Source organism: Canis lupus, chromosome 13 (genome assembly GCF_003254725.2).
Source record: "Canis lupus dingo isolate Sandy chromosome 13, ASM325472v2, whole genome shotgun sequence".
Taxonomy (NCBI): domain Eukaryota; kingdom Metazoa; phylum Chordata; class Mammalia; order Carnivora; family Canidae; genus Canis; species Canis lupus.
In genome coordinates this window covers 62,360,023-62,381,907 of record NC_064255.1, presented here as the reverse complement: position 1 = coordinate 62,381,907, position 21,885 = coordinate 62,360,023, and the positions used below count along the sequence as shown (strand labels likewise).

Sequence of the window (21,885 nt, the reverse complement as noted above, 5' to 3'; positions counted from 1 at the left end):
GTCAAATATTTTGGCTATAGTAGGCCAAAAGAAAAAAGAAATCACATAATGGAAAATAATTTTTAGATAACCTAGATAATATACTTTTCAAAATAAGATGCAGTTTCAAATATAATTTTTAAGGCTATCAGTTACATTGGAAAAAGTAAGCAGTGACTTGGAGATACAACTATGTGCCTAATTTTTGTTTTCTCCTCTTTTAAGGGTATGCCTTTCTCTGTGTATGGGAATGCAATGATTCCTCCAGTAGCACCTATTCCTGATGGTGCTGGAGGACCCATATTTAATGGCCCTCATGCTGCAGACCCCTCTTGGAACTCCCTAATAAAGATGGTTTCAAGCTCCACAGAAAATAATGGCCCTCAAACGGTAAGTCTGATCATTCAGTGAACATTTCTTTAGTGTTTTTGAGATCCCAAGACAAATAAGACACAGATAAATCATGGTAGTGAGGAAGTATGGTGAATATAGGTAGTTGAGGAAATTTAGTATAGCTGAAATACAACAGAAGGATATGGAAAATAGTACCAAAGGTAGTGGTTGGAGCTAAAATTATAAAAGGTATATTTCATTGGGACCAGATGGTAAGTAAAAAATATTTTAAATTACAAAGTGTAATTTTATACATCAAAATTTACTAGTGCTGTTAAAAGGGCCATCTAGGGGTTATTTATTATTAGTAGTATTATAAATGTCAGAAAGCCAAAAACTCACAGAAATGCTTAGTATATTTTAGCTTATTTTGGTGTCTGTTTAATATCTTTGACTCCTATTCCTTTAGTCATCAGTCTATATGTGTTGAGGTAATGGTTTTTAAAAAGCGATGATAAGGGTAGCTCCGGTGGCTCAGCGGTTTAGCGCCGCCTTCAGCCCAGGGCATGATCCTGGATACCTGGGATCGAGTCCCATGTCGGGCTTCCTGCATGGAGCCTGCTTCTCCCTCTGCCTGTGTTTCTGCCTCTCTCTCTCTCTCTCTCTCTCTCTCTGTCTCTTATGAATGAATGAATGAATAAATAAATGAATAAATAAATGAATGAATGATGATAAATCAGATCCTGTTTGAGAAATAAGCAACTCAGGAAAACAAAAGTGACTTATCTTTGTTTTTCTTCATTGTTGCTAAGTATGTTGCAAATTGAATGAGATTTAGCTATTTTAGCTCATAGGTATTAAGAGCACTTCCTTAAGTTTTAAGAGTTTTAATCAAATATATGGTACATGTATAATACTTAATAAAACATATACTCTGTATTCGTAGGTGTGGACTGGACCCTGGGCACCTCATATGAACAGTGTGCATATGAACCAGCTTGGCTGATGAGGATCAGCTTGTTAGCCTGCAGATTCCTTTTCATTCAGAGGAAATCACAAGTGGCCGAAAAAAATTTATGCTCCCAAATCATTCTACTGATGTGCTTGACTGAAGTGTGTAGGCTTTTTGCAGAAGAAGTTACTAACTGACCTATTTTCTGTGAACATTTGTGACTGCCCATTCCCCACCATCATCCGTTTTACCTTAGTTAGCATTTTTCTTATCATTTTTCTTTTTTTCTTTCCCTCTTGCCCTTTGGACATAACTTTCTGTTGAAGCTGTTCTTTGGCTGGTTGGTTTTAGTACTGTAAACTGCTTCTGAGCAAACACGGAAATTTAGCAAAATTATGTAAACTTGATCCTGAAGTTTTAGAATGGCAAATAAATGTACAATTGTTTACATAACAGAAAAGGCTAAGCAGAAAGTAAATTTCAATATGTCAGTATAGAGGCTCTACTTTATGTAGACTTAAATTAATGTGAGATATGTACCTTCATATTCAGAAATCTGGATGTTTCCTTCATACATTAAACTATTAATAAGCATAACTTTTCTGCTTGTGTAATTTAAGTATAAAGTAAAATAATGGGCATTATCAGTGGATGTTTCCTGAGGTTGGCTTTTAAAATACTCATCTCGCTCTCCTTTGAGTTTGTTTGCAGCAGGGCACATATAGAAGAAATTTATCACTTTTCCATGTCTTTTTATTACCTTGTCACACTTTTAAAACTAATACACACTTCTCTCTTCACTCTTCTCTTCTCATCTTTACCGCTAATATCAGTAAAATTCTCTTGCTGATCGTGAAGTAATTTTATAAAGATTTTTATTGTAATGGCTGCTACAGAGAAGTGGAGCACCTTCGTCATCACCTGTGGTTCTTCTAACCATAAGATGTTTTAGTCTTTCTGAGAATATAAAAAGCCAGCACTGGTTCCCAGTCACCATAATACAAGCTCAATATACTGTTTATTATTTAAAGATTCAATGTACTATTTTATATTGGATAATATTGATTCTTAACATTGGCTTTCCAGTCATCAAGAGTCAACATAAAAATTCCAATTTTCAGTAATTTAGTGGGAAGTATCTTTTTTTTTTTTTTTTTTTTCTAATTTTAAAGGCTTCTTATTCTCTACACTTGTATATTATCAGTGAAAGGGATCAACAGCTAACTTGGGACAAGTAATAAGGAAATTTTGCATTTGTCATTAAGATAATTTATAGTATACATGAATACACAGAATACAAAATACCATCTTCATTTAACCTGTTTATATAAGATCCAGGGCCACACTATAAACTACTCAGTGGGATTTATCTATTCCATTCACTTGAAACAATAAACAATAACACATCCAAGAAGAGTATGTGTCCTACCCTGTCTCATATGGAAAAATAAATTATATGGTTGAAATATAAAAGAAAATAAGCAAAAAGTGAAGTGAGAAATGCATCAATCTCTCTCTCTCTCTTTTTTTTTTTTTAATTAAACAAATTCCACAACGGTGAATCTCAGATTCAGATGAATCACTCAGAGTTGAAAATATTAACAGAGTTCCTTGCCTGTAAAGTAAATGAAATTATTTCTTTACTCTGGTAGCCTGAATAAAAAGGTTTCTCAAACATATCTAGAAGTTTGTAAACAACACATTTATATCTTTTAATTTAGGAGGTGGTCTTAAAATATATAAATTTGTTTTTCTACCTATAATTGATATGACCAAATTTAAGGGAAAAATTAAATGATACCCTGCAAACATAACTATGAAATAAAACTATAGCACTTTATTAAGAAAGGTGTGTAATGCTATTTAACATATTTTATATATGACTTTTGCCACAATCCTATAATTTTTTGCTTAATTTTTTTCCTGTTAATTATAATTAAAATAATCCTGCTAGATAACAGATACCACTCAATATTTATTACAACACATGAGTTGTGTTGATTCACAAAACTGGGTTTGTTGAGATGGGTGTCTTAATAAGAAAGAACCTTTATTTTCTTGACTTTAAACCTATGGGACAAAAAATAAATAAATAAACCTATGGGGCAGAGGGATATAGATTGCATGCTCCACATTTAGTTTTGGAGCTCAGTCTTGTTGAATACAATACCATGATGTTAGAAGTCTGTACTAGGAACACTTTTCAAATACATTTTTTATATTTCAGTTGTAATGCAGTGCATCTTTATTTGACAAATAAAAAACCCATAATTTTTTGAGACCATGCAGGTCTTTTTTTTTTCCCCTCTTTTTGAAAGCGTATGGTGTGTGTAATTGCAGACTACATAACGTATTCCTTTCCTTTCTTCCTCTTTTTTTTTTTTTTTTTTTTTAAAGAGAGTGTGCACCCAAGAGCTGGAGGGCTGGGAGGAAGGTTGGTGCAAAGGAATAGGAAGAGAGGGATCCCTGGGTGGCGCAGCGGTTTGGCGCCTGCCTTTGGCCCGGGGCACGATCCTGGAGACCCGGGATCGAATCCCACGTCGGGCTCCCGGTGCATGGAGCCTGGTTCTCCCTCTGCCTGTGTCTCTGCCTCTCTCTCTCTCTCTCTGTGACTATCATAAATAAATAAAAGTTAAAAAAAAAATTTAAAAAAAAAAAAAAAGGAATAGGAAGAGAGAGAATCTTAAGCAGGCTACACACCCAGCATGGAACCTGACGCTGGACTAGATCTCACAACCCTGAGATCATGACCTGAGTCTGATGCTTAACCATCTAAGCCATCCAGGCACCCCTTTCTTTGATTCTTTTAAGAAGTGACTTAACTCTTGGAAATAATATTTGGGTTAGATCACACCTTAAATAGCAAAATATCCCAATTGTGTAATCTTTTTATACCAACCATTTCATTTTACTTTTTTAAAGATTTTTATTTATATATTCATGAGAGACACAGAGAGACAGAGGCAGACTGACACAGGCAGAGAGAGAAGCAGGCTTCATGCAGGGAGCCTGATGTGGGACTCGATTCCAGGACTCCAGGATCACGCCCTGGGCCAAAGGCAGGCACCCAACCGCCAAGCCACCTAGGCATTCCCCCAACCATTTCGTTTTAGAGATGATTTTGTTTACCAGTGCCAACAGAATCCCCATTTCATGAGTTTTCAACATGTATCAACATATTCACAAAAATTAATTGTAGTATTCATGTGAAAGGTATTTTTCACTTGTTTACTATTACTGTAAAACTAAATCATTAGTTGAAAATTAACTTTTTGTTAAAGAACTTACTGTCATTTTTCTTCTCAGGAAAAAAATGGAGGGAGGGGATAGTTTACTGACAGATCCTGTCTCGTTCTTCATGAAAATATTATTCCATCTTTCGACTCAAATGACCCAAATACACATTTCATAAAAATTATTTTGCACACTATGTTAGTCACTTTATTTTTAAAACAATACAAAGTAATAAAGAGGGAAACTCAAAATCACAAAACCTCTTCAGAACTGTTTTATTTCATCTTCGAGTTTCTCAGAAACACTTTGATTCCTGCAGATCTGACATTACAGAACTTCTGCAATGCCAAGTAATACAATGCAAACTTTCAGAAAGCAGGGAGTACTCTGCTTTCCACCAATTTGGCCTATGAAAGACTTGGCAAGAGTGCTCTACTTTCAGATAGGAAGGAAACCTGTATACATCTTACTGATAAATGCTTGCTTCAACAAGTCACAACACTCAGTTAACTAGTGTATTAACTCCATGTGAGGAATTTAGAATGAGACCTTCATTAGTGCTTTAATATGACTTACTGTGTTATAAACCTTGATTGCAAAAATACCATCACTAGTATTTTGGGTAAATGAAAAGTGTGCAACTATGGCTTGACATAAGAATTCCTTCTTAATGTGACAGTTGAAATACATGATTAAGATGTAAAGTATTGAAGTAAGAGGTTTCATATTAGTCTTTAAATGCATTCATTCACACTTTTGAAAGGTAAAATCCAATTTGGCATGCTAAATAAAAACCATGATTCGGAAGATGAGGGGATGTTTTTCAGTAGAGATGAAAGGCTAATTTTACATTAGCTTTAATTTTGAGAAGCAATGCATTAAATAAGTAGGAAAGAAAAAAATTCAACCTAAATCTATTTCAAGAGGCCACCTTAACAATTGATCATGAGAATTATGTTTTAAAGGTTCTTTTGGGGGATCCCTGGGTGGCGCAGCGGTTTAGCACCTGCCTTTGGCCCAGGGCGTGATCCTGGAGACCGGGGATCGAATCCCATGTCGGGCTCCCGGTGCATGGAGCCTGCTTTTCCCTCTGCCTATGTCTCTGCCTCTCTCTCTCTCTCTCTCTCTCTGTGACTATCATAAATAAATAAAAAATTTAAAAAAGTATTAAAAAAATAAAGGTTCTTTTGTCCAACATTTCAGAAGGCATATTTGGGAAATGAGAAATTTAAATGTATGTAATAGTCTATATGTGTAAATAGCCTATATTCAAGTTTTGAGTCCACTCCTGTGTTCAGCATTGATGGGTTAAGAATTTCAGAAACTGCAAGAAGAAAGTGAAAGTCTTTATTTTTAAGGAGCTTAAAGTAAAAAAAAAAAAAATAGTTGTGTGACATAATAAAGACAAGCAGACTAATTATGTTGAAATTTAAAAAAAAAAATTCCAATATGCTGCACAAGTTCACTTGCAATGTTAGAGTTGACAAATTATCAGTTGGTCCGTTCAATGTACGGTCATTTCATATTGTACTCTGCAACTCAAGAGTTCCCACAATTTTGGGTAAGTAGTATATACATTAGTGCTAACCCTCCTTTTGTATTGAGCTTTATAACTGACAAATCCTTCCCCCAACGTTCTTTACAAAGTGGATAAGTTCTGATCATCCCTATTCCATGAATTCAGAAATACATATTAATATATATGAAATTAGCAGAAGTTAAATATTCATGAATTTTATTTAGATCACAATATTGAAACTTAGAGCAATGGAACACTTTGAAATGAGAATATGTAACTCCAGAAAAGGCGGACCTAATCCACTCCTTTTCTCCTATGGATATTAAAACATCAGAGTCCCGAGGCTTCAGTGCTAACCATGGAAGCACCAACTTCCAGTGACCTCAGTTCTCTGGAAGGAGAGGAATGCAGCAGCGTAAGAACTTGCTTCTTTACTCCCACAGTCTTTAGGCCAAGATATTTGCACTTAAAACTTGTTTCCGCTTTAACGCAGTAGTCACTAGCGATCGGTTGCTTCCTTTTTTGCTTTTTTTTGCTTGTTTTGGTTTCTTTTTAAACATTCTTTTAAGAATGTTTAATGTTTTAAAGAATTCTTTTATTCATTTATTTGGGAGAGGACATGAGTGGGAGGAGGAACAGAGGGAGAGGAGCATCCTCCAGCGGACTCCTCGGCGTCCACCGCGCGTGGAAGCAAAAGCGAGTGGAACCCACGGAGCGACGAAGGCGCCCCCGGTCGCCTTTTCTAACTTGGATGGGTAGGGATACAGACCGGTGTCGCCTTTTCTTTTAAAAAGGAACAGCTACATATACAGAAGTTGGGCCTTGTGTGTTTGAACACGTTTCAGAACTCGTGTCGGTGCGCGATGCACCTCGTTGGCAGGTCCGCATTGCCCCAGCGCTGGCGGGAGGCTTGTTTCAACCAACGTCTGGCTCCGCACAGACCCAGTCCGGGCTCTAGGGTTCGGGGTGGCCCTTCCGTGATCGATGCACACTCTTTCCAGGAACACACAACTCCAAACCAGTGCAAGCAGATTTGGCCGTATTTCTGCTAATCCGAAGACAAGGTGTTCTGGGTCCTTTACGTGGGGCAGACGTAAGCTCCAGGAGGAGATCACCCCGCCCCTGGAGGAGATGCTCTGGCGTCCAGCACTCCTGCTGGGCTGCGCTCTTTGCAGGGGAGGAAGCACCACTGCGCACCCGGTGTGCGCTCGTGCACTCGGGCTTGGAAATGGAAACAGGGGAGCCAGTGAGGCCTTACAGCGCGCGCCGCACTACGCCCGGTGCACGACCCATGCCCCTTGTGGGCCCCGCCGCGCTGTCACCTCCGTCTCCGGCAGATGTCACCGGGCTGCGCGCGGGGGCGGGGGGGGCAGGAAAACCACCTGCGCAGTTTAACCGGCCACAAACCACACGATCAGACCGGTTGAAAAAGGATGCACGCGCTGAACGCGGCCTGCGAGGCGAGGGCTTCGAGCCACGCCCGGCCGCAGTGCAGGCGGCAGCCCCGCCCCCCCCCCCGGGCTCCCCGCCCGCCGCGGGCAGTGCAGCGTCTGCGCAGTGGGCCTGCCCCGTGCCGCGTGGGAAAGGCGGGGCTTCCCTACCGATGCGTCATCGCCCGTGCGACGCCGACGCCACTGGCCGGCTGGCGAAGGTCGAGGGTGCCGAGAGAGGGCGCGCGTGCGCGTGGGGGCCGGGGCCGAGGCCGAGCGAAGCGCAGCCGGCGCTGCTCTGTGACGTCGACGTCTGGCGGAGCCCTGGCGCCGACATGCTGTGCCGGCTGGGCGCTGGGCGGCTGCGGAGGCCGCGGCTCGCGGCGCCCACCCCCGCGGGCGGCGGCCGGTGTCCGCAGTGGGCGCGGGCGGTGGCGTCGGGGTCGGCAGGCGGCCCAGGCGGCCCTGGCGGCTGGTACGAGGCCCTGGCCGCGTCGGCGCCGGTGCGGGGCGCGGAGGAGATGCTGCTCGGCCTGCACGCCGCCGCGGGCCTGCCCTGGTGGGCCTGCATCGGGCTCGGCACCGTGGCCCTCCGCGGCGCCGTCACGCTGCCCCTGGCCGCCTACCAGCACTACATCCTGGCCAAGGTGAGCGGCGCGCGGCCTGCGCCCGGAGGGCCGCGGAGGGCCGGTGAGGGCCGGCGGGGGCCGGTGGGGGCCGGCGGGGGCGCCCGCGGCAGGAACACCCGACCCCGACCCCGACCCGACCCCGCCCCCTGCATCTGCCCCGCGCGGCGTGAAGCTCGCGACCGCCTTCTGTCTGTCTAGCTATTTATTATTTTATTTTTTATTTGTTATTTATTATTTATCTATGTATCCATCTATTTATTTATTTATTTAATTTTTATGTTATTTATTATTTATCTACTTATCTATCTATTTATTTATTTGAATATTTATTTATTTATCTTTATTTTTTATTTATTTTTGTTATTATTTATTTATCTATTTATCCGTCTGTTTATTTATCTATTTATTTATTTAATTTTTATTTGTTATTTATTATTTATTTATCTACTTATCTATTTATCTATTTGTTTATCTATTTATCTATATTTATTTATTTTTATTTTTTATTTATTTTTATTTGTTATTTATTATTTATTTATCTATTTATTTATTTGTTTTTATTTATTTATCTATTTATCTTTATCTATTTATCTATCTACTTATCTATTTATCTATTTATTTTTATTTTTTATTTTTTGTTATTTATTTATCTATTTATTTATCTATTTGTTTTTTTTACTTTTTATTTTTTATTTATTTTTTGTTATTTATTTATTTATCTATTTATTTATCTATTTGTTTTTTTTACTTTTTATTTTTTATTTATTTTTTGTTATTTATTTATCTATTTACCTATTTATCTATTAATTAATTAATTAATTAATTTATTTATTTATTTATGAGAGACACACAGAGAGAGAGAGGCAGAGACATAGGCAGAGGGAGAAGCAGGCTCCGTGCACCGGGAGCCCGACATGGGACTCGATCCCAGGACCCCAGGATTGCATCCTGGTCCAAAGGCAGGCGCCAAACCAGGGATCGATCCCCCACGACCACCTTCTTAATCAGAAATCTATCGAGCACTGGATACGTGAATCCAGAGATGTTCGGTGACGCATGTGCCTGTCGTTTCTTTCCCCTACTAGGTCTGTGCTCTAAGCCCAAGCGGTCACTGAGCTTGCTGTTTGTTAGAGAACCAGAGAGACGAGGAATCGGTAGAAGTCGCTGTGTGTACGGAGAAACTTGTAGAATTGCCGTCTTGAAGGTTGTAGCCGCCCGTAGGCCTGCAGCATCTTTTGTCCCCAAGTATCCCAGTTCATCTCTCTTAACTAGAAAAAAGCCCTGCTAAGCTACAGCCGTGGGCAAACGTGATTCCTTTTTCAGGCTGTGTCACCTACCGCTCTCGTTGGCCCCAGCCAGAGGCCCGCTTGGCCTTCAGTGCTTCTTTCTCTTCTGTGGAATCAGGATAGTAATAGTTTCCTGGCCCCCTTCACGATGCTATGAGATCAAGTCAGATAACGGGAGTTAAAGGGCTTTGAAAGCAAAATATCATTCAAAGGAGAGGCTTCGAAAAATAATGGTTTTCGTGTTTTCAGACTGTTTTTTAGGGATGGGGGACCCAGAAACAAAGGAAATCATCAGCACCATCGAGGCAGCGAGGCACTTTACAGAAAGAATTAACACGGCGGAAATAAATGCAGACTTTTTGTGACTCTGTGGTTACAGTCTTAATATAGACTTAATGTTTTTCCACTTTATGTTACTCAGAAGTCCAGGGATGAAACATTAAAGTGTAGGGTTCAGTTCTTGTTTAATCCTTATAATAATTCTGTGAAGTAGGTGCTGTTAGACATTTTATATATGAGGGAACGGGGTATTAGAGCTTAAATAACTCGCATAGCTAAGAGTATAGGCTGGAATTTGAGTTTCGTTGTGACTGAAGATACCGTAAGCAAATGAATGACCTTATGCTTAGACTTAAATTTTTTTTTTTTTTTTTCAGATGATCAGTAAACCACATTTTTTCAGTAAGAGGAATAGAGAGTAAAATGATGAGTGGTTATGAATAAAGATCCTTTATGTACTTCTAACAAATTTTGCTTTTTCTTTAGCTAGGTGGAAAATTTACAGCCAGAAATAAAAAACATTGCAAGGCATCTTAACCAGGAAGTTGCGGTTCGTGCAAATCAGTTGAAGTGGTCCAAAAGGGTTGCCAGGTAAGCTAATTCTAGGAATATAGACCATATACATAGATATATACTGTATAAGTAGTTCTATTGATTATAGGTTTGGGTGTTTATAGCTTTAGCAGCAAAGTAGTTCTTTCATTCTTTAATAGTTTAATAAGTTTGTGTGGTGTGGTAGTTTTATACAGTGAACTGAAAGCAAGAAATGGAGAAACAAAGAGCAAGTTCCTTCTTGAGGGACTCCAGCCTCCTGAAAAAGACCTGTAAACAAATATGACTGAATTAACTGTTGTAAACAAGGTTATACACAAGGAGCTCAGTCATCGTGGAGTCAGAGAAGGCTTCATGAATGAAGATACTGTGCCACTCTGTTAGGATTTTAATCAGCAAATAATACAGATTATTTACACACTTGACCATTTTGGAAAGAGAGATACCAGCCCACAAGAAGGGGGAGGTAGAGAATGCTCTGGTAGAAGAAATTAGGTAGCCAAAGTGCTGCCCATCCACTGTAGTTAACCTGTGTAGTTGTCTGCCTGGGCTCTAAGAAAGCCCTTATTGCTTGATCATGAATTTTGCAGTCCCGTGGCCTGGGGTTGGGTTATCCACTAGGAACGGGAACTTCTAAGTCCTCCTTCAATCAGCCTAAGATACTTAGATTCTAATCCTTACTAGACTGTGACTAAGTATTCACCAGTTCACAGCAACGAGAAAAATAAGGGCTTTATATTGTGTATATATAATGTGTATATATGGTTATCTGTATGTTTTTACCTATCTATACACGTATAAATTTGCCAAATAGCTTCAATATGAAATTGTTTTTCTCTTTATTTAGTGTTGAAAAGATCTGACATTTAAAAGAAAAGTATCTTTACCTGATAAGTTGACAGATTTAACAGTTACGAAGTTTTAATGATCAGATGAATCTAAGAATGATGACTCCAGACCAAAAGAACAAATTAGTAAGCTGTTCATCTGATTTATATATGAAGCCTAGACAAGACTGGTACCTTGCTCACGGAGCATTGGCAGAATGATCGTCCAGACACATCCTTGCACAGATACATGACTTTCAGGGCAAATACACTGAGAATTTCTTGCATTTTTCAGTGGAACTGAGTCTTGAAGGATATAAGTGAGTTTGTCAGGTGGATAGCCAGGTAACTGGGCTGTCTACACAGATGACTTAATGACTTCCACATGCATGCTGGTATAGAAATCTGATTAACTGGATAGCCTATGCAACTGTAGGCACCAGAATATACAGGTATCTGTAGAAGAGTAGTAAGAAATAAAGTTGGAAAAGCATACAGAGTCTAAATTATAAGCCTGGAATGTCTATGTACTGTCTTAGTGCAATAATACACTATAATTCTATTAACTTCAAGGTTCTTGAGTGTCTGCATTGTACAAAACATGCTACAAGACATTTAGAGATGGGTAAGACCCAACACTTGATCTTCAAGGAGACTAGAAAGTGGGACTTAAGAACAGGAATAACTAATAGGGTTAACAGAGAAACAGATTAAGAAAATCTTCATAAAAGAGTTGGCAGAAGAATAAAAACTATTTTGATAGGTCAGGAGCATAGATATTACAAAACCACATTGCTGCAAAAGGTACGCTCAGGGATCAAGTAATTGAGCTTGGCTAGAATGGAAGGATTTAAGTTAAATATGCTTTCACTTTTAGAATTCTGATACAAACTGTGGTCATGCCATGCCAGTAGTAAAATTTCCCTTATTAAAATCTAATTGGCCAGAGAGCACCAGAGACAAAGCTTGTAGTTTGATAATGGCAGATTTATCAAATTGTTACATAATTTGAGTACATTGCTAGAGAATCTTCAGTAAAAGACTTTTTTTTTGCCTTTTATTAGGCAACCTCTTAGTATAATTTAGTGAATAACCACAAGATGGATGTGTCTGTGCTGTGGGTATGAAGCACTGTTAATAATCAGGTGATATTTTCTCCTTTCCCTTTTTCCCTTCTTCCCTCAAACTAGGCTCACTTATCTAAAGAATATGCGGAGGCTTGTTTCAGAGCTGTATGTTCGGGATAACTGCCACCCTTTCAAAGCCACTATATTGGTCTGGATTCAGTTTCCGATGTGGATCTTCATGTCTGTTGCTCTCCGGAATTTTAGCACAGGGGCAGCACATTCAGAAGGTAGTTATTATAGAAGTCTGTTTCCCCCAAATAAGTTCACTAACATTGTCTTTGTAGTCTAAAGGAGTCTAAACAAAACAAAACAAACAAAAAAAAAAAACAAGCAAAAAAAAATCTCTATACTTTTCATGATTAGAATATTTTTACCATCTTTCTTACAAGGGTATAGATTTTAAAATACTAAGTGTAAGCAAACTAGCCATGTTGAGTAAACAAATTAATCTAGGAAGGTTAATTAATACAGGTTCAAACTGGGTAGGTCCACTTACAGGTATATTTTTACAGTACTGTGAATGTATTTTCTCTTCGTTAGATTTTTTTTTAATTTTAGAAGGGATGGGTTTGCAGGAGAGGGAGAATCTTTTTGTCTCTGTGTGTGTGTGTGTATTTTTTTTTATTGGAGTTTAATTTGCCAACATATAGTATAACACCCAGTGCTCATCCTGTCGAGTGCCCCCCTCAGTGCCCGTCACCCAGTCACCCCATCCCCTCACCCACCTCCCCTTCCACTACCCCTTATTTATTTCCCAGAGTTAGGAGTGGAGAGGGAGAATCTTCAGCAGACTTCCCACTGGGCACGAAGCCCCACACAGGGCTCCATCTCATAACCCTGAGATGGTGACCTGACCCCAAATCAGGAGTTGAGTGCTTAACCTACGGAGCCACCCAGGTGCCCCTTATGATTTTCTTCGTAGCATTTTCTCTTCTTTAGCTTTTTTGTAAGAATACAGTGTATGGTATATAAGCATACAAATGTTATTGGTAAGGCTTCCAGACAACAGTTGGCTTTCTGTAGTTCTTGGAGAGTCAAAAGTTATACACAGATTTTTTTTTTTTTTTAAGATTTTATTTTTAAGTAATCTCTACACCAAATATGGGACTTAAATTCACAACCCTGAGATCAAGAGTTACCTGCTCTACCAATTGAGCCAAGTCAGGCACTTGATACACAGATCTTCAGCTGCTCGGAGGGTTGGCACTCCTAACTCCCAGGCTGTTTAAAGGTCAACTATACTCCTTCATGGATGTCAGAAAATTAGTGTTACAATTCCATAATTCAGTTTCCTGGCCAAGAATTTTTCCCATTTATAAAATTAAGGGACCAGAAAAGCTTTCACAGTTACAAATGTAAACAGTTATTAAGAAACTATAAACTAAAGCATTTGTTTTTTACTTTTACTTAAAGGCATTTCTAACCAGAAAATATCTGAACAGACTTGAAAGAAAGCCTATGGACAAATAGTTCTATAAATATAAATTTGAAGAGAACTGCTACACATCTTTATGCTCCTACATCTGTTTGCTTCCGAGAGCTTCTTGCTTCTTTCTCAGTACAGGAAGGACTAATTTATGTTGTGGAATGAAAATGAATGAAACCAATGCAAGTCTTTAGTGTGAAGGACGCCTTATTTGAATCAGACTACTTATGTCTTACGCATTTTCCTCTGCTATGTTTTATTTATAAAATTGTCTTAGCAGGTTTTTCTGTTCAGGAACAGTTAGCTACTGATGGAATCCTGTGGTTTCCTGACCTCACTGCACTGGATTCTACCTGGATTCTGCCTATTTCTGTTGGTGTCATCAATTTATTAATAGTGGAGGTCAGTGGTTTTTAAATGAGATTTGTTTGCCATTTAATTTTTGGGTTTTTTGTTGCTTTCCAACATCAGGTATAAATGTGTTTGAGTTGGTAGTGATAGCTCTGAACTAGAATTGAGATTCCTTGTTTTTCTGGTCATAGATCAGCTGTTGGCAAACTCCGCCTGTCTTAGGCCAATTCTTTAACCTCTCTAGGGGCTAGAATGTTCATAATTAAAATGGAAGAGCTGAATTAGAACACTTCCAAAGTCTCTTTCAGCTTTACAGTTATGAATCTAATACACACAATTTTGTGATTTGTTTTTGTAGAGACCGTAATTAAGATGGTTACTCTGGTTTAGTCTCACAATAGATTGGTATTTTGTGTATATGTTTAAAATGTAAATTTGCGGGATCCCTGGGTGGCGCAGCAGTTTGGCGCCTGCCTTTGGCCCAGGGCGCGATCCTGGAGACCCGGGATCGATTCCCACGTCGGGCTCCCAGTGCATGGAGCCTGCTTCTCCCTCTGCCTGTGTCTCTGCCTCTCTCTCTCTCTGTGACTATCATAAATAAATAAAAAAATTAAAAAAAAAATATTTTAAAATGTAAATTTGCAAGCAGGAAACACAGTATCTGATTGTCTTTTTTTTTTTTTTTTAATTGTATGACCCTAGAAAAGTCATAACTTCTTATATGATGGAGTGGAAAAACACATACGTATAAAATATGACCTGTCAGCTGTTTCTTACCATTATCTCATTCTGTGTTACTTAACAGTTTAGAGGAAGAAAAACCTTGAATCGTAAAAGGTGCTGTTCTCAGTTGAGTAGAACTTAGATTCTTTGAAACGGAGGAAACCTTAGAAATAATCCTTAGAATCTCATTTCACAGACCCATCACTGGTCTCTGTTTGGAAAATTGAATGCACCCCTTATTTTTTCAGATGAGAAGAGTGAAGATGATACTCTAATGTCTTGGGTTAAGGTTTCTTGAGAAAGACTCCATGTGTACTCTAAGTTTGTTTCCCTGAGATCACCTAGCACAATTGAATATGGTTGGTACCTAGTGAATATTTGTTAGAATGAAGGAAGTGATAAACACAAGGTCACAGTGAATTAATATCAATCCTCTAATCTTTCCTTTTACCAACTAATGACCCAGTATATGTAAGTTTAATAAAAACTTACTCTTTACATAATATACACCATGTGACAGGCACTATTATAATCAATTTGCATGAATTAACTCATTTAATTCTTAGAATAATCCTGTGGTGTAGGTACTAATATTATCCCCATTTAAAGGTAGAGAAAGTGAGGCACAGAAACGTTAAGTAACTTATAAAAGTCACATCACCACTAAGTGCAGGGCTGCTGTGTGAATCTAGGTAGTTTGGTTGTAAAATCTGTGCTCACAATCATTGCACTATTCTGCCACTTAAATAAGTTATTCGTAAGGTATAATTGCTTTTCACAGCTTTTCCTAGCCAGATTCTTCCCCTTACTCCATATAGCCAGATCCACAAACCTTTGAGGTATCTTTTATGTTCCTTCTTTAAGCCAGGCACTGGTTTAAATGCCAAAACAAGGATAGGGATTCATACATAGCAACTATCTTAAAAGCACTTTTCAGTCTTAAGTCTTTTTTTTTTTTTAAGATTTTATTTATTTATTCATAGAGACCCAGAGAGAGAGAGAGAGAGAGGCAGAGACACAGGCAGAGGGAGAAGCAGGCTCCATGCAGGGAGCCTGACGTGGGACTCAATCCCTGGTCTCCAGGATCACACCCCGGGCCGCAGGCGGCGCCAAACCGCTGCGCCACCGGCGCTGCCCTCAGTCTTAAGTCTTTAAGAAAACATTGATTTATAAAAATTATGCTGTGATTCTCTTTAATATAGCTGAATCTCCTTTATTGCTATTAATTAAAGCTCCATTTAATAATTCTGCATAATTTTTTTAAAAACACCGATGGTCAACTCTATACATTTATCAGTGTTTTAATTCTTTTACTTCTATTAAAATATAGGAGGCCAGTCAAAACTCAAGTTGTAGTTTAAAGCTTGTCTTATTTAGTATGCTTAATAATCATTGTGTGTTTATTATTCTACCTTCTTAGATTTTTGCCCTGCAAAAAATTGGAATGTCTCGTTTTCAGACATATATTACATACTTTGTTCGTGCAGTATCAGTGTTGATGATTCCAGTTGCTGCGACAGTACCTTCAGTGAGTAAGCACCCCCACTGCGTGTAGCACGTGCTAAATCTAAATCCTCCCTGTGCTTCACTTAGACTGGCTAGGGTTCCGCGTCTTCTGTTGAGCTGCTTTGACTGCTAAGTCCCTTACTGGTTTCCAAGTTTCTGTTTCTCTATCACCAAGTGACACTTGACATTTCTTGGGATTGGCTAATCTTTTGTGTGAATGTGAGTTAACTGTCAAGCTCCTTTTTCTTTCTTTTCTTTACATCTTGCACAGTGCTATAAACATAGCATTTGTTCTGTTTGGCTAGTTGAAATACTGAATTCCTTCTGTCTGCATAGAGTAGGTCAAGGAGTTTAGCTCTTAAAAAAGAAACAAAATTTTGTGCCATGTCTATATGGGTTCATATGTAATATTGTTTAACCTCGTAACAATTCAGTGAAGTAAGTACACCTGCCCCCATTTATATGTTATTACACTTTGGTAGAAATAGGAAAAAATAGTTATGTTTGCAGTTATTTCATATTTTTAGCCTTTTGCTTATTTCCCAGTGATATGTAGTGCAAAGAGGCAAAAGCTGTCTTAGGTATTATCTCTGTCTCTGCTTCAAGGCCAACACATAGACCATGAAGTAGAATTCATCTGTTGGGGACAGTTAGGGTTATATCAGCATATTCCCAAAGTACTTCATTGTCTTAAGAATCTGAAATAGTACATTTTCAGCATCAAAAACGTATTTGTACATTTTACATTTACAGGTTGAGTGCATTTCTGGTGAGAAATTTTACTAATTATAACTGAGGAAACTCCCTGATCAAATAAAAGAGCAGTGAATATTCAGTGAATGATTGGGTTTAAAGTAAGTAACAGAGCTCTCAAAAGCAGTGTCTTAAATACCCAAAAGTTTATTCTCTCAAATGTAGGAAATTTAGAGTTAGGCAATTTCGTGTGGAGCTTATGTGGCAGCTTCATGAAGATACATGAGAAACCCAGCCTGCTTCTCTCATGCTCCATCATCCACAGCCTGAGATTCCTATCCTTAAGGCCACAGTATGGTCATGATGGCTGCTGGAGCTTATCTTGCAGGAATGGTAAAAGGGTGCTTCAAGTACATTTAGCTCCTTTAGGGAACTTTGTCAGATGTCACACCAAACACTCGTGCTTGCATCTGAGTTACATGGCCACATCTGGTTCCAAAAGGAACTGGAAATCAGCCTTTTTTTTTTTTTTTTGATGGCCATATACCCAGTTTAAAATGAGAATTTCATTACTAAGGAAGAAGAATTATTCTTAGAAGGCAGTTGTGGTTTCAGAGTACTCTTTGCATACTGGATAAGTCAGATGATGATGATATGATGGCTAATACTCATTCAATATTGACTTTGTGTCAGGCACAGTTTTAAAAGGTTTATATATATTAGCTCATATAATTCATCCAGTGTCCACTGAGATAGATGCTATTTACCATCTCCACTTGAGTGATGAAAAAACTGAGACACAGAGAGGGTAAGTATAAGTAGCTCATCCAAGGTCACTCATCTATTAATTGATAATTTATATCACTTAAGTGTTTAAGGCACATCCAGCAGTTTGGCTCCTACTCAAAACTACTATGCTAATTTGCTTTGAGGATGTATTTTCTTCCCCTAAAAGTTTGCTTTGGTACAAATGCAAATGCTTAATATGGGCCACATACTGTGCTGATTAGTGTTTGTGAACTATCTCACTTTTTCTTCGCATCAGCCTTCTAAGGCTGGTATAGTTCAGTCCCCATTTTATAAATGAGGAGACTGAAACAGAAGGAAAATAACTTCCCTGGAATCAAATAAATGGAATTCCCATTCAGGTAGTTCAACTCCAAGACCTAGACTCAGCCACCACAGGATCAAACCTCTGTGGCCTGGTCACATTCTGATGCCAAAGAATAGTTTGAATAGATATATGTGTGGGAATACTTTGAGAGGTTACAGAACCTAGTCAACGACCTAAATAAATCACTCTGAATGGAAGCACAGAAGAAAGTTGAAGATGATGCTGAGACTGTCTCTGAAAAAGGCAAAGATGAGGCCTTGTTGCCCATACTTAGAAACCAGTTACTGGGAAAATTTGAGGTGATAGATCGTTGCGTGGAGGAAAATGCAGTCTAGGAAGCCTGAATGGCTGTGCCCCCAGGACCCTACCTCCAGTGTAACAGCTTGTCAGGACTCTTGGTCGGGGGAAGGATGCTGAATTGCCCCAGAGGGACAGGGAGATCTCTCTTGACCTCTGCCTGGACACTGCTCTCTGTTGCCCGCATTCTATCATGACTACCTCTCCTTTGCTTTCTTGTCACTTTTTGGTCCTTTCAGCCCTCTTTCTTGCCTATTAAAGCTGTCACAGGTATTGAATAGCTGCCACATATCTCATGAAGTGCTGGTCCACTGCTGCTTTTGCCCACGTTGTCATTTTCTCTTTTATTGCCTGCTAGTCTCTAGACATCGGTGTCCTTGGACAGTGAAGAAGTACCAAAATTCATGTCCTTTCTTCTCTTTCTAGTCGATTGTACTCTACTGGTTATGCTCCAGCCTCATGGGGCTTTCACAGAACTTGCTGCTGCGCTCTCCTAGATTTCGCCAGCTTTGCCGAATACCGTTGACCAAGTCAGATTCAGACTCTCCTTATAAGGACCTCTTTGCTGCCTTTTATACCAAGTTCATTTCAAGAAAATGACATGCTTTCCAGTAATTTTGAAACAATTGCAAGTGTTGCTATCACAATATATTTATGTTTAGAAATTCAGATGTGATTTAATTTGTTTTTATTTAAAATCATGAATTGTAGTACTGTGGGTTAAGATACAATCCAAATATATTTGACAATACTTAAACTTTTTTAAGTGCTAGAATTTTATGTTTAATTGTATTGAAAAATAACAAAAGTAGATTGAAAGTGTCTGGTTCTGCTTATAAAATTATAACTTACTAGAGGTGCCACAACTTTGGAAAACAGGATCAAATACTGAATGATGTCAGATTATACTGACCAGTCTCCTACATTAAAGTTTTATAAAGTAAGAGAATCCGTTGAGGTGGTTCTTAAAATTTTGGAGATGTGGAGGATCATAGACCCATTTATTTGCTAAGGCTACGGCTTTCTTTTCAGGAAAATCTTGGGACTCACAATGGGGGCCTTCGTTGATGACCTTTTCCTTCCCCCTGTCTTGAGGCTTTCTGGTCATTCCTGGCTGAGAAATCTTATTCTAATCGGACACACAATGATGATGAGTTAATGTGTGACTTTTAAAAAATGAACGAAATATATGCAGTAGATTAGTCCTTATAAGAAAGTACCTAATATCATAGGTGATGTTGCCTTTCAACCCTGCTCTGAAAGACTACAAGAAGGGTGCATTCCTCTTTCTATAACTTGAGAAGACTGGACTAGAGGATAGCACTGAGTACAGCTAGAGCCCAAAGTGGGAAATCTTAAGCATTAAGTTTGTATAGTTGAAGGAAATCAGAAGGGCAGCTACCTACTATGGAGGTGATTTTATAAACTATTTGGAAGGATTAAGTATTCTAGTGGGTTTAAACTATCATAGGTGCTTAATATAGAAAAAATTAACAGATAATATAAATTGTGGATCCAGTTTTTTGCTTGTTTGATTTGAAAAGATGATAAAACTAATCACAGTTGGGTTATCTATGAATAAACTTGACAGTCATTTGAGAAGATTGTAAATTACAAATTTTCATTGAGTTGAAATATGAACCTGCTTTTGAGATGCCCTATCATCCCATCTCATGTTTTACAATTAAACGAAAACTAACGTGGAATTAATTAGTCATTTCTTGAGGAATGTCTGTTAACGTCAGGAATGTCAGCTTTTGGGGCTGTCACCTTACCAGGAATTTAGAGGTAGCAATTGGGACCTGGTTCTCTTCTCGACTTCCCAGTTCTGGTTCATGACTGCTCCTACTGAGGTAATTGTCCAATCTCAGTGAAAGAATTGAAACCTTTGTGCAATCAGTCCTCATGCACAGACTTCATATTTGCTGGTTTGCCTACTCACTAAAATTTATTTGTAACCCCCAAGTCAGTACAGTGCTCTTGATGTTATTTTTGGACAAACAGTGGCAAAAATTTGAGTCATTCAAGGTGTGTTCCCAGCTAGGTCAAACAAGGCAACACTGTGGCTTCTTGTCATCTCTCGTACTGTGTAACCAAGTGTCCTTTACGTGGTGTAGTGCCATTTTTTTTTTCATTTTTGTGCTTTTTGTTGGTGATGTCACTATTTAAAATGGTCTCCAACTGTTGTCATGCTAAGGTGGTATCTATTTTTTCCAGGCACAAGAATGCTGTGATGTTCCCTAAGGAGAAAGTAACACCTACATTAAATAAACTTCATTCAGGCATGAGTTATGATGCTGTGTTAGCCATGAGTTTGCCATTAAGAAATCAACAACATATTGTAATGATGAGTTGGCAAAAATGTGACAAGGTCACAGGAACACAACCCTGTATATTCTCTAAGGGCAATGGTTTCGTGGTTACTAAGTGTTCGTGGTAACTTTTAGAATATAACTACCTCAGATAACAAGAATTGACCTTTTGGAACATGTACAATCAAGGAAGCAAAGGCAGAAATGTGTATGCTGGTTGTTTTTTCTTTTTTCTTTTTTTTTTTTTTTAAGAATTTTTTTTAAAGATTTTATTTATTTATTTATGAGAGACACAGAGCGAGAGAGAGAGAGAGAGAGAGAGAGGCAGAGGGAGAACTAGGCTCCATGCAGGGAGCCTGACGTGGGACTCGATCCCCGGTCTCCAGGATCACGCCCTGGGCTGAAGGCTGCGCTAAACCGCTGAGCCACCCTGGCGTCCCTGTATGCTGGTTGTTTTATAGCAAAAAGAGGAAAGGGAATTTGGGAAAAATTTGTCTGTCTCTGGTACAAGTCAAGTCTGGCCATGGTTGTCTTTGGGTACTGACTGATTCATAGATTTTTCTCACAATTGGTTGAGGCAAATCAGCCCTCTTCCCCCATCTTATTCGAAGAAGTTTGTCACTTTCTGAAAGAAATAAAGGAATGCTGTGACTCCCTTTTCCATACTTTATCTTGTTTACTTTGATTCCTCTTGATTTCTAAATGTACACTTAACATCTTTTTGTTTTGTTTTGTTTTTCAGACGAATAGCTTACCTTGTTTCCTATTGCACTCCTGTTCTCAAACATTTTTGAACTGCTTTGAAAATTTGTATAAATTTGGGATGCCTGGGTGGCTCAGTCGTTGAGTGTCTGCCTTTGGCTCAGAGTGTGATGCAGGAGTCCCGGGATCCAGTCCCACATCGGGCTCCCTGCATGGAGCTTGCTTCTCCCTCTGCCTCTGTCTTTGCCTCTTTCTCTCTCTCTCACTCTTTGTGTCTCAAGAATAAATAAATAAAATCTTTTAAAAAATTGTATAAATTTGAGAATACAAGATCCTTCCTCTCAGACCTCAAAATAATTTCTGGTAGGTTTGGAGGTGGATGGGATCTTGGAAAATTCTCATGAATAAAGAAAACTGATACATGATGAACTGAAGTGAATCAGTCGCCTGACTTCAGGCTGGTAAATGTTTGTCTCATTCCTTTCTCCAGGCATATTTTTAGTAAATGGCAAGTCATGTTTTAGAAAATCCCAAGTCTGTGGTCTTTGATCTTATTTCCCCAGTAGAGTCTGTCATGGTCTGGAACACTTCTAGAGCATGAGGTCAGGGGAGGT

The 21,885-nt window shown here is 39.0% G+C and overlaps 2 protein-coding genes across 12 annotated transcripts in view; both read left to right on the top strand.

Annotated features, from left to right (window-relative positions):
- ANKRD17 (ankyrin repeat domain 17) overlaps window positions 1-1,861 on the top strand; it is a 153,150-nt gene extending 151,289 nt beyond the window's left edge. For all 7 annotated transcript variants that reach the window (XM_025435816.3, XM_025435815.3, XM_025435821.3 and 4 more), the window contains 2 exons: window positions 205-369; window positions 1,259-1,861. In XM_025435816.3, coding sequence (XP_025291601.1) covers window positions 205-369; window positions 1,259-1,318 — 225 coding nt within the window. In that variant the 3' untranslated portion in view covers window positions 1,319-1,861. The remainder of the gene's footprint in view (window positions 1-204; window positions 370-1,258) is intronic.
- Window positions 1,862-7,747: 5,886 nt separating this feature from the next.
- Window positions 7,748-21,239, top strand: LOC112652104 (cytochrome c oxidase assembly protein COX18, mitochondrial). 5 transcript variants are annotated; one of them, XR_007401749.1, is made up of 7 exons: window positions 7,748-8,094; window positions 10,132-10,232; window positions 12,211-12,374; window positions 13,851-13,975; window positions 16,068-16,175; window positions 16,907-17,007; window positions 18,684-18,822. XR_007401749.1 is itself a non-coding variant. In XM_049093052.1 (6 exons), exons 1-6 carry the CDS (start codon window positions 7,783-7,785, stop codon window positions 20,499-20,501), a joined length of 837 nt encoding a protein of 278 aa, XP_048949009.1. In that variant the 5' UTR covers window positions 7,749-7,782; the 3' UTR covers window positions 20,502-21,239. The 5 variants fall into 5 exon arrangements, 4 of the variants coding, with proteins under 4 accessions (XP_048949009.1, XP_025291317.3, XP_025291318.3 ...); XM_049093052.1 differs by lacking the exons at window positions 16,907-17,007; window positions 18,684-18,822 and adding an exon at window positions 20,475-21,239 and having other exon boundaries at window positions 7,749-8,094; XM_025435532.3 differs by lacking the exon at window positions 16,907-17,007 and having other exon boundaries at window positions 7,749-8,094; window positions 18,684-21,239.
- The last annotated feature ends 646 nt before the right edge of the window (window positions 21,240-21,885 follow it).

Bases quoted from the DNA above. Each gene is read 5' to 3' on its own strand.
- LOC112652104 (XM_025435532.3), top strand. From the start codon at position 7,783: ATGCTGTGCCGGCTGGGCGCTGGGCGGCTGCGGAGGCCGCGGCTCGCG. The intron at 8,095-10,131 runs GTGAGCGGCGCG...TTCTTTAGCTAG, and splicing joins AGCACTACATCCTGGCCAAG to GTGGAAAATTTACAGCCAGA. The intron at 12,375-13,850 runs GTAGTTATTATA...AAATTGTCTTAG, and splicing joins AGGGGCAGCACATTCAGAAG to CAGGTTTTTCTGTTCAGGAA.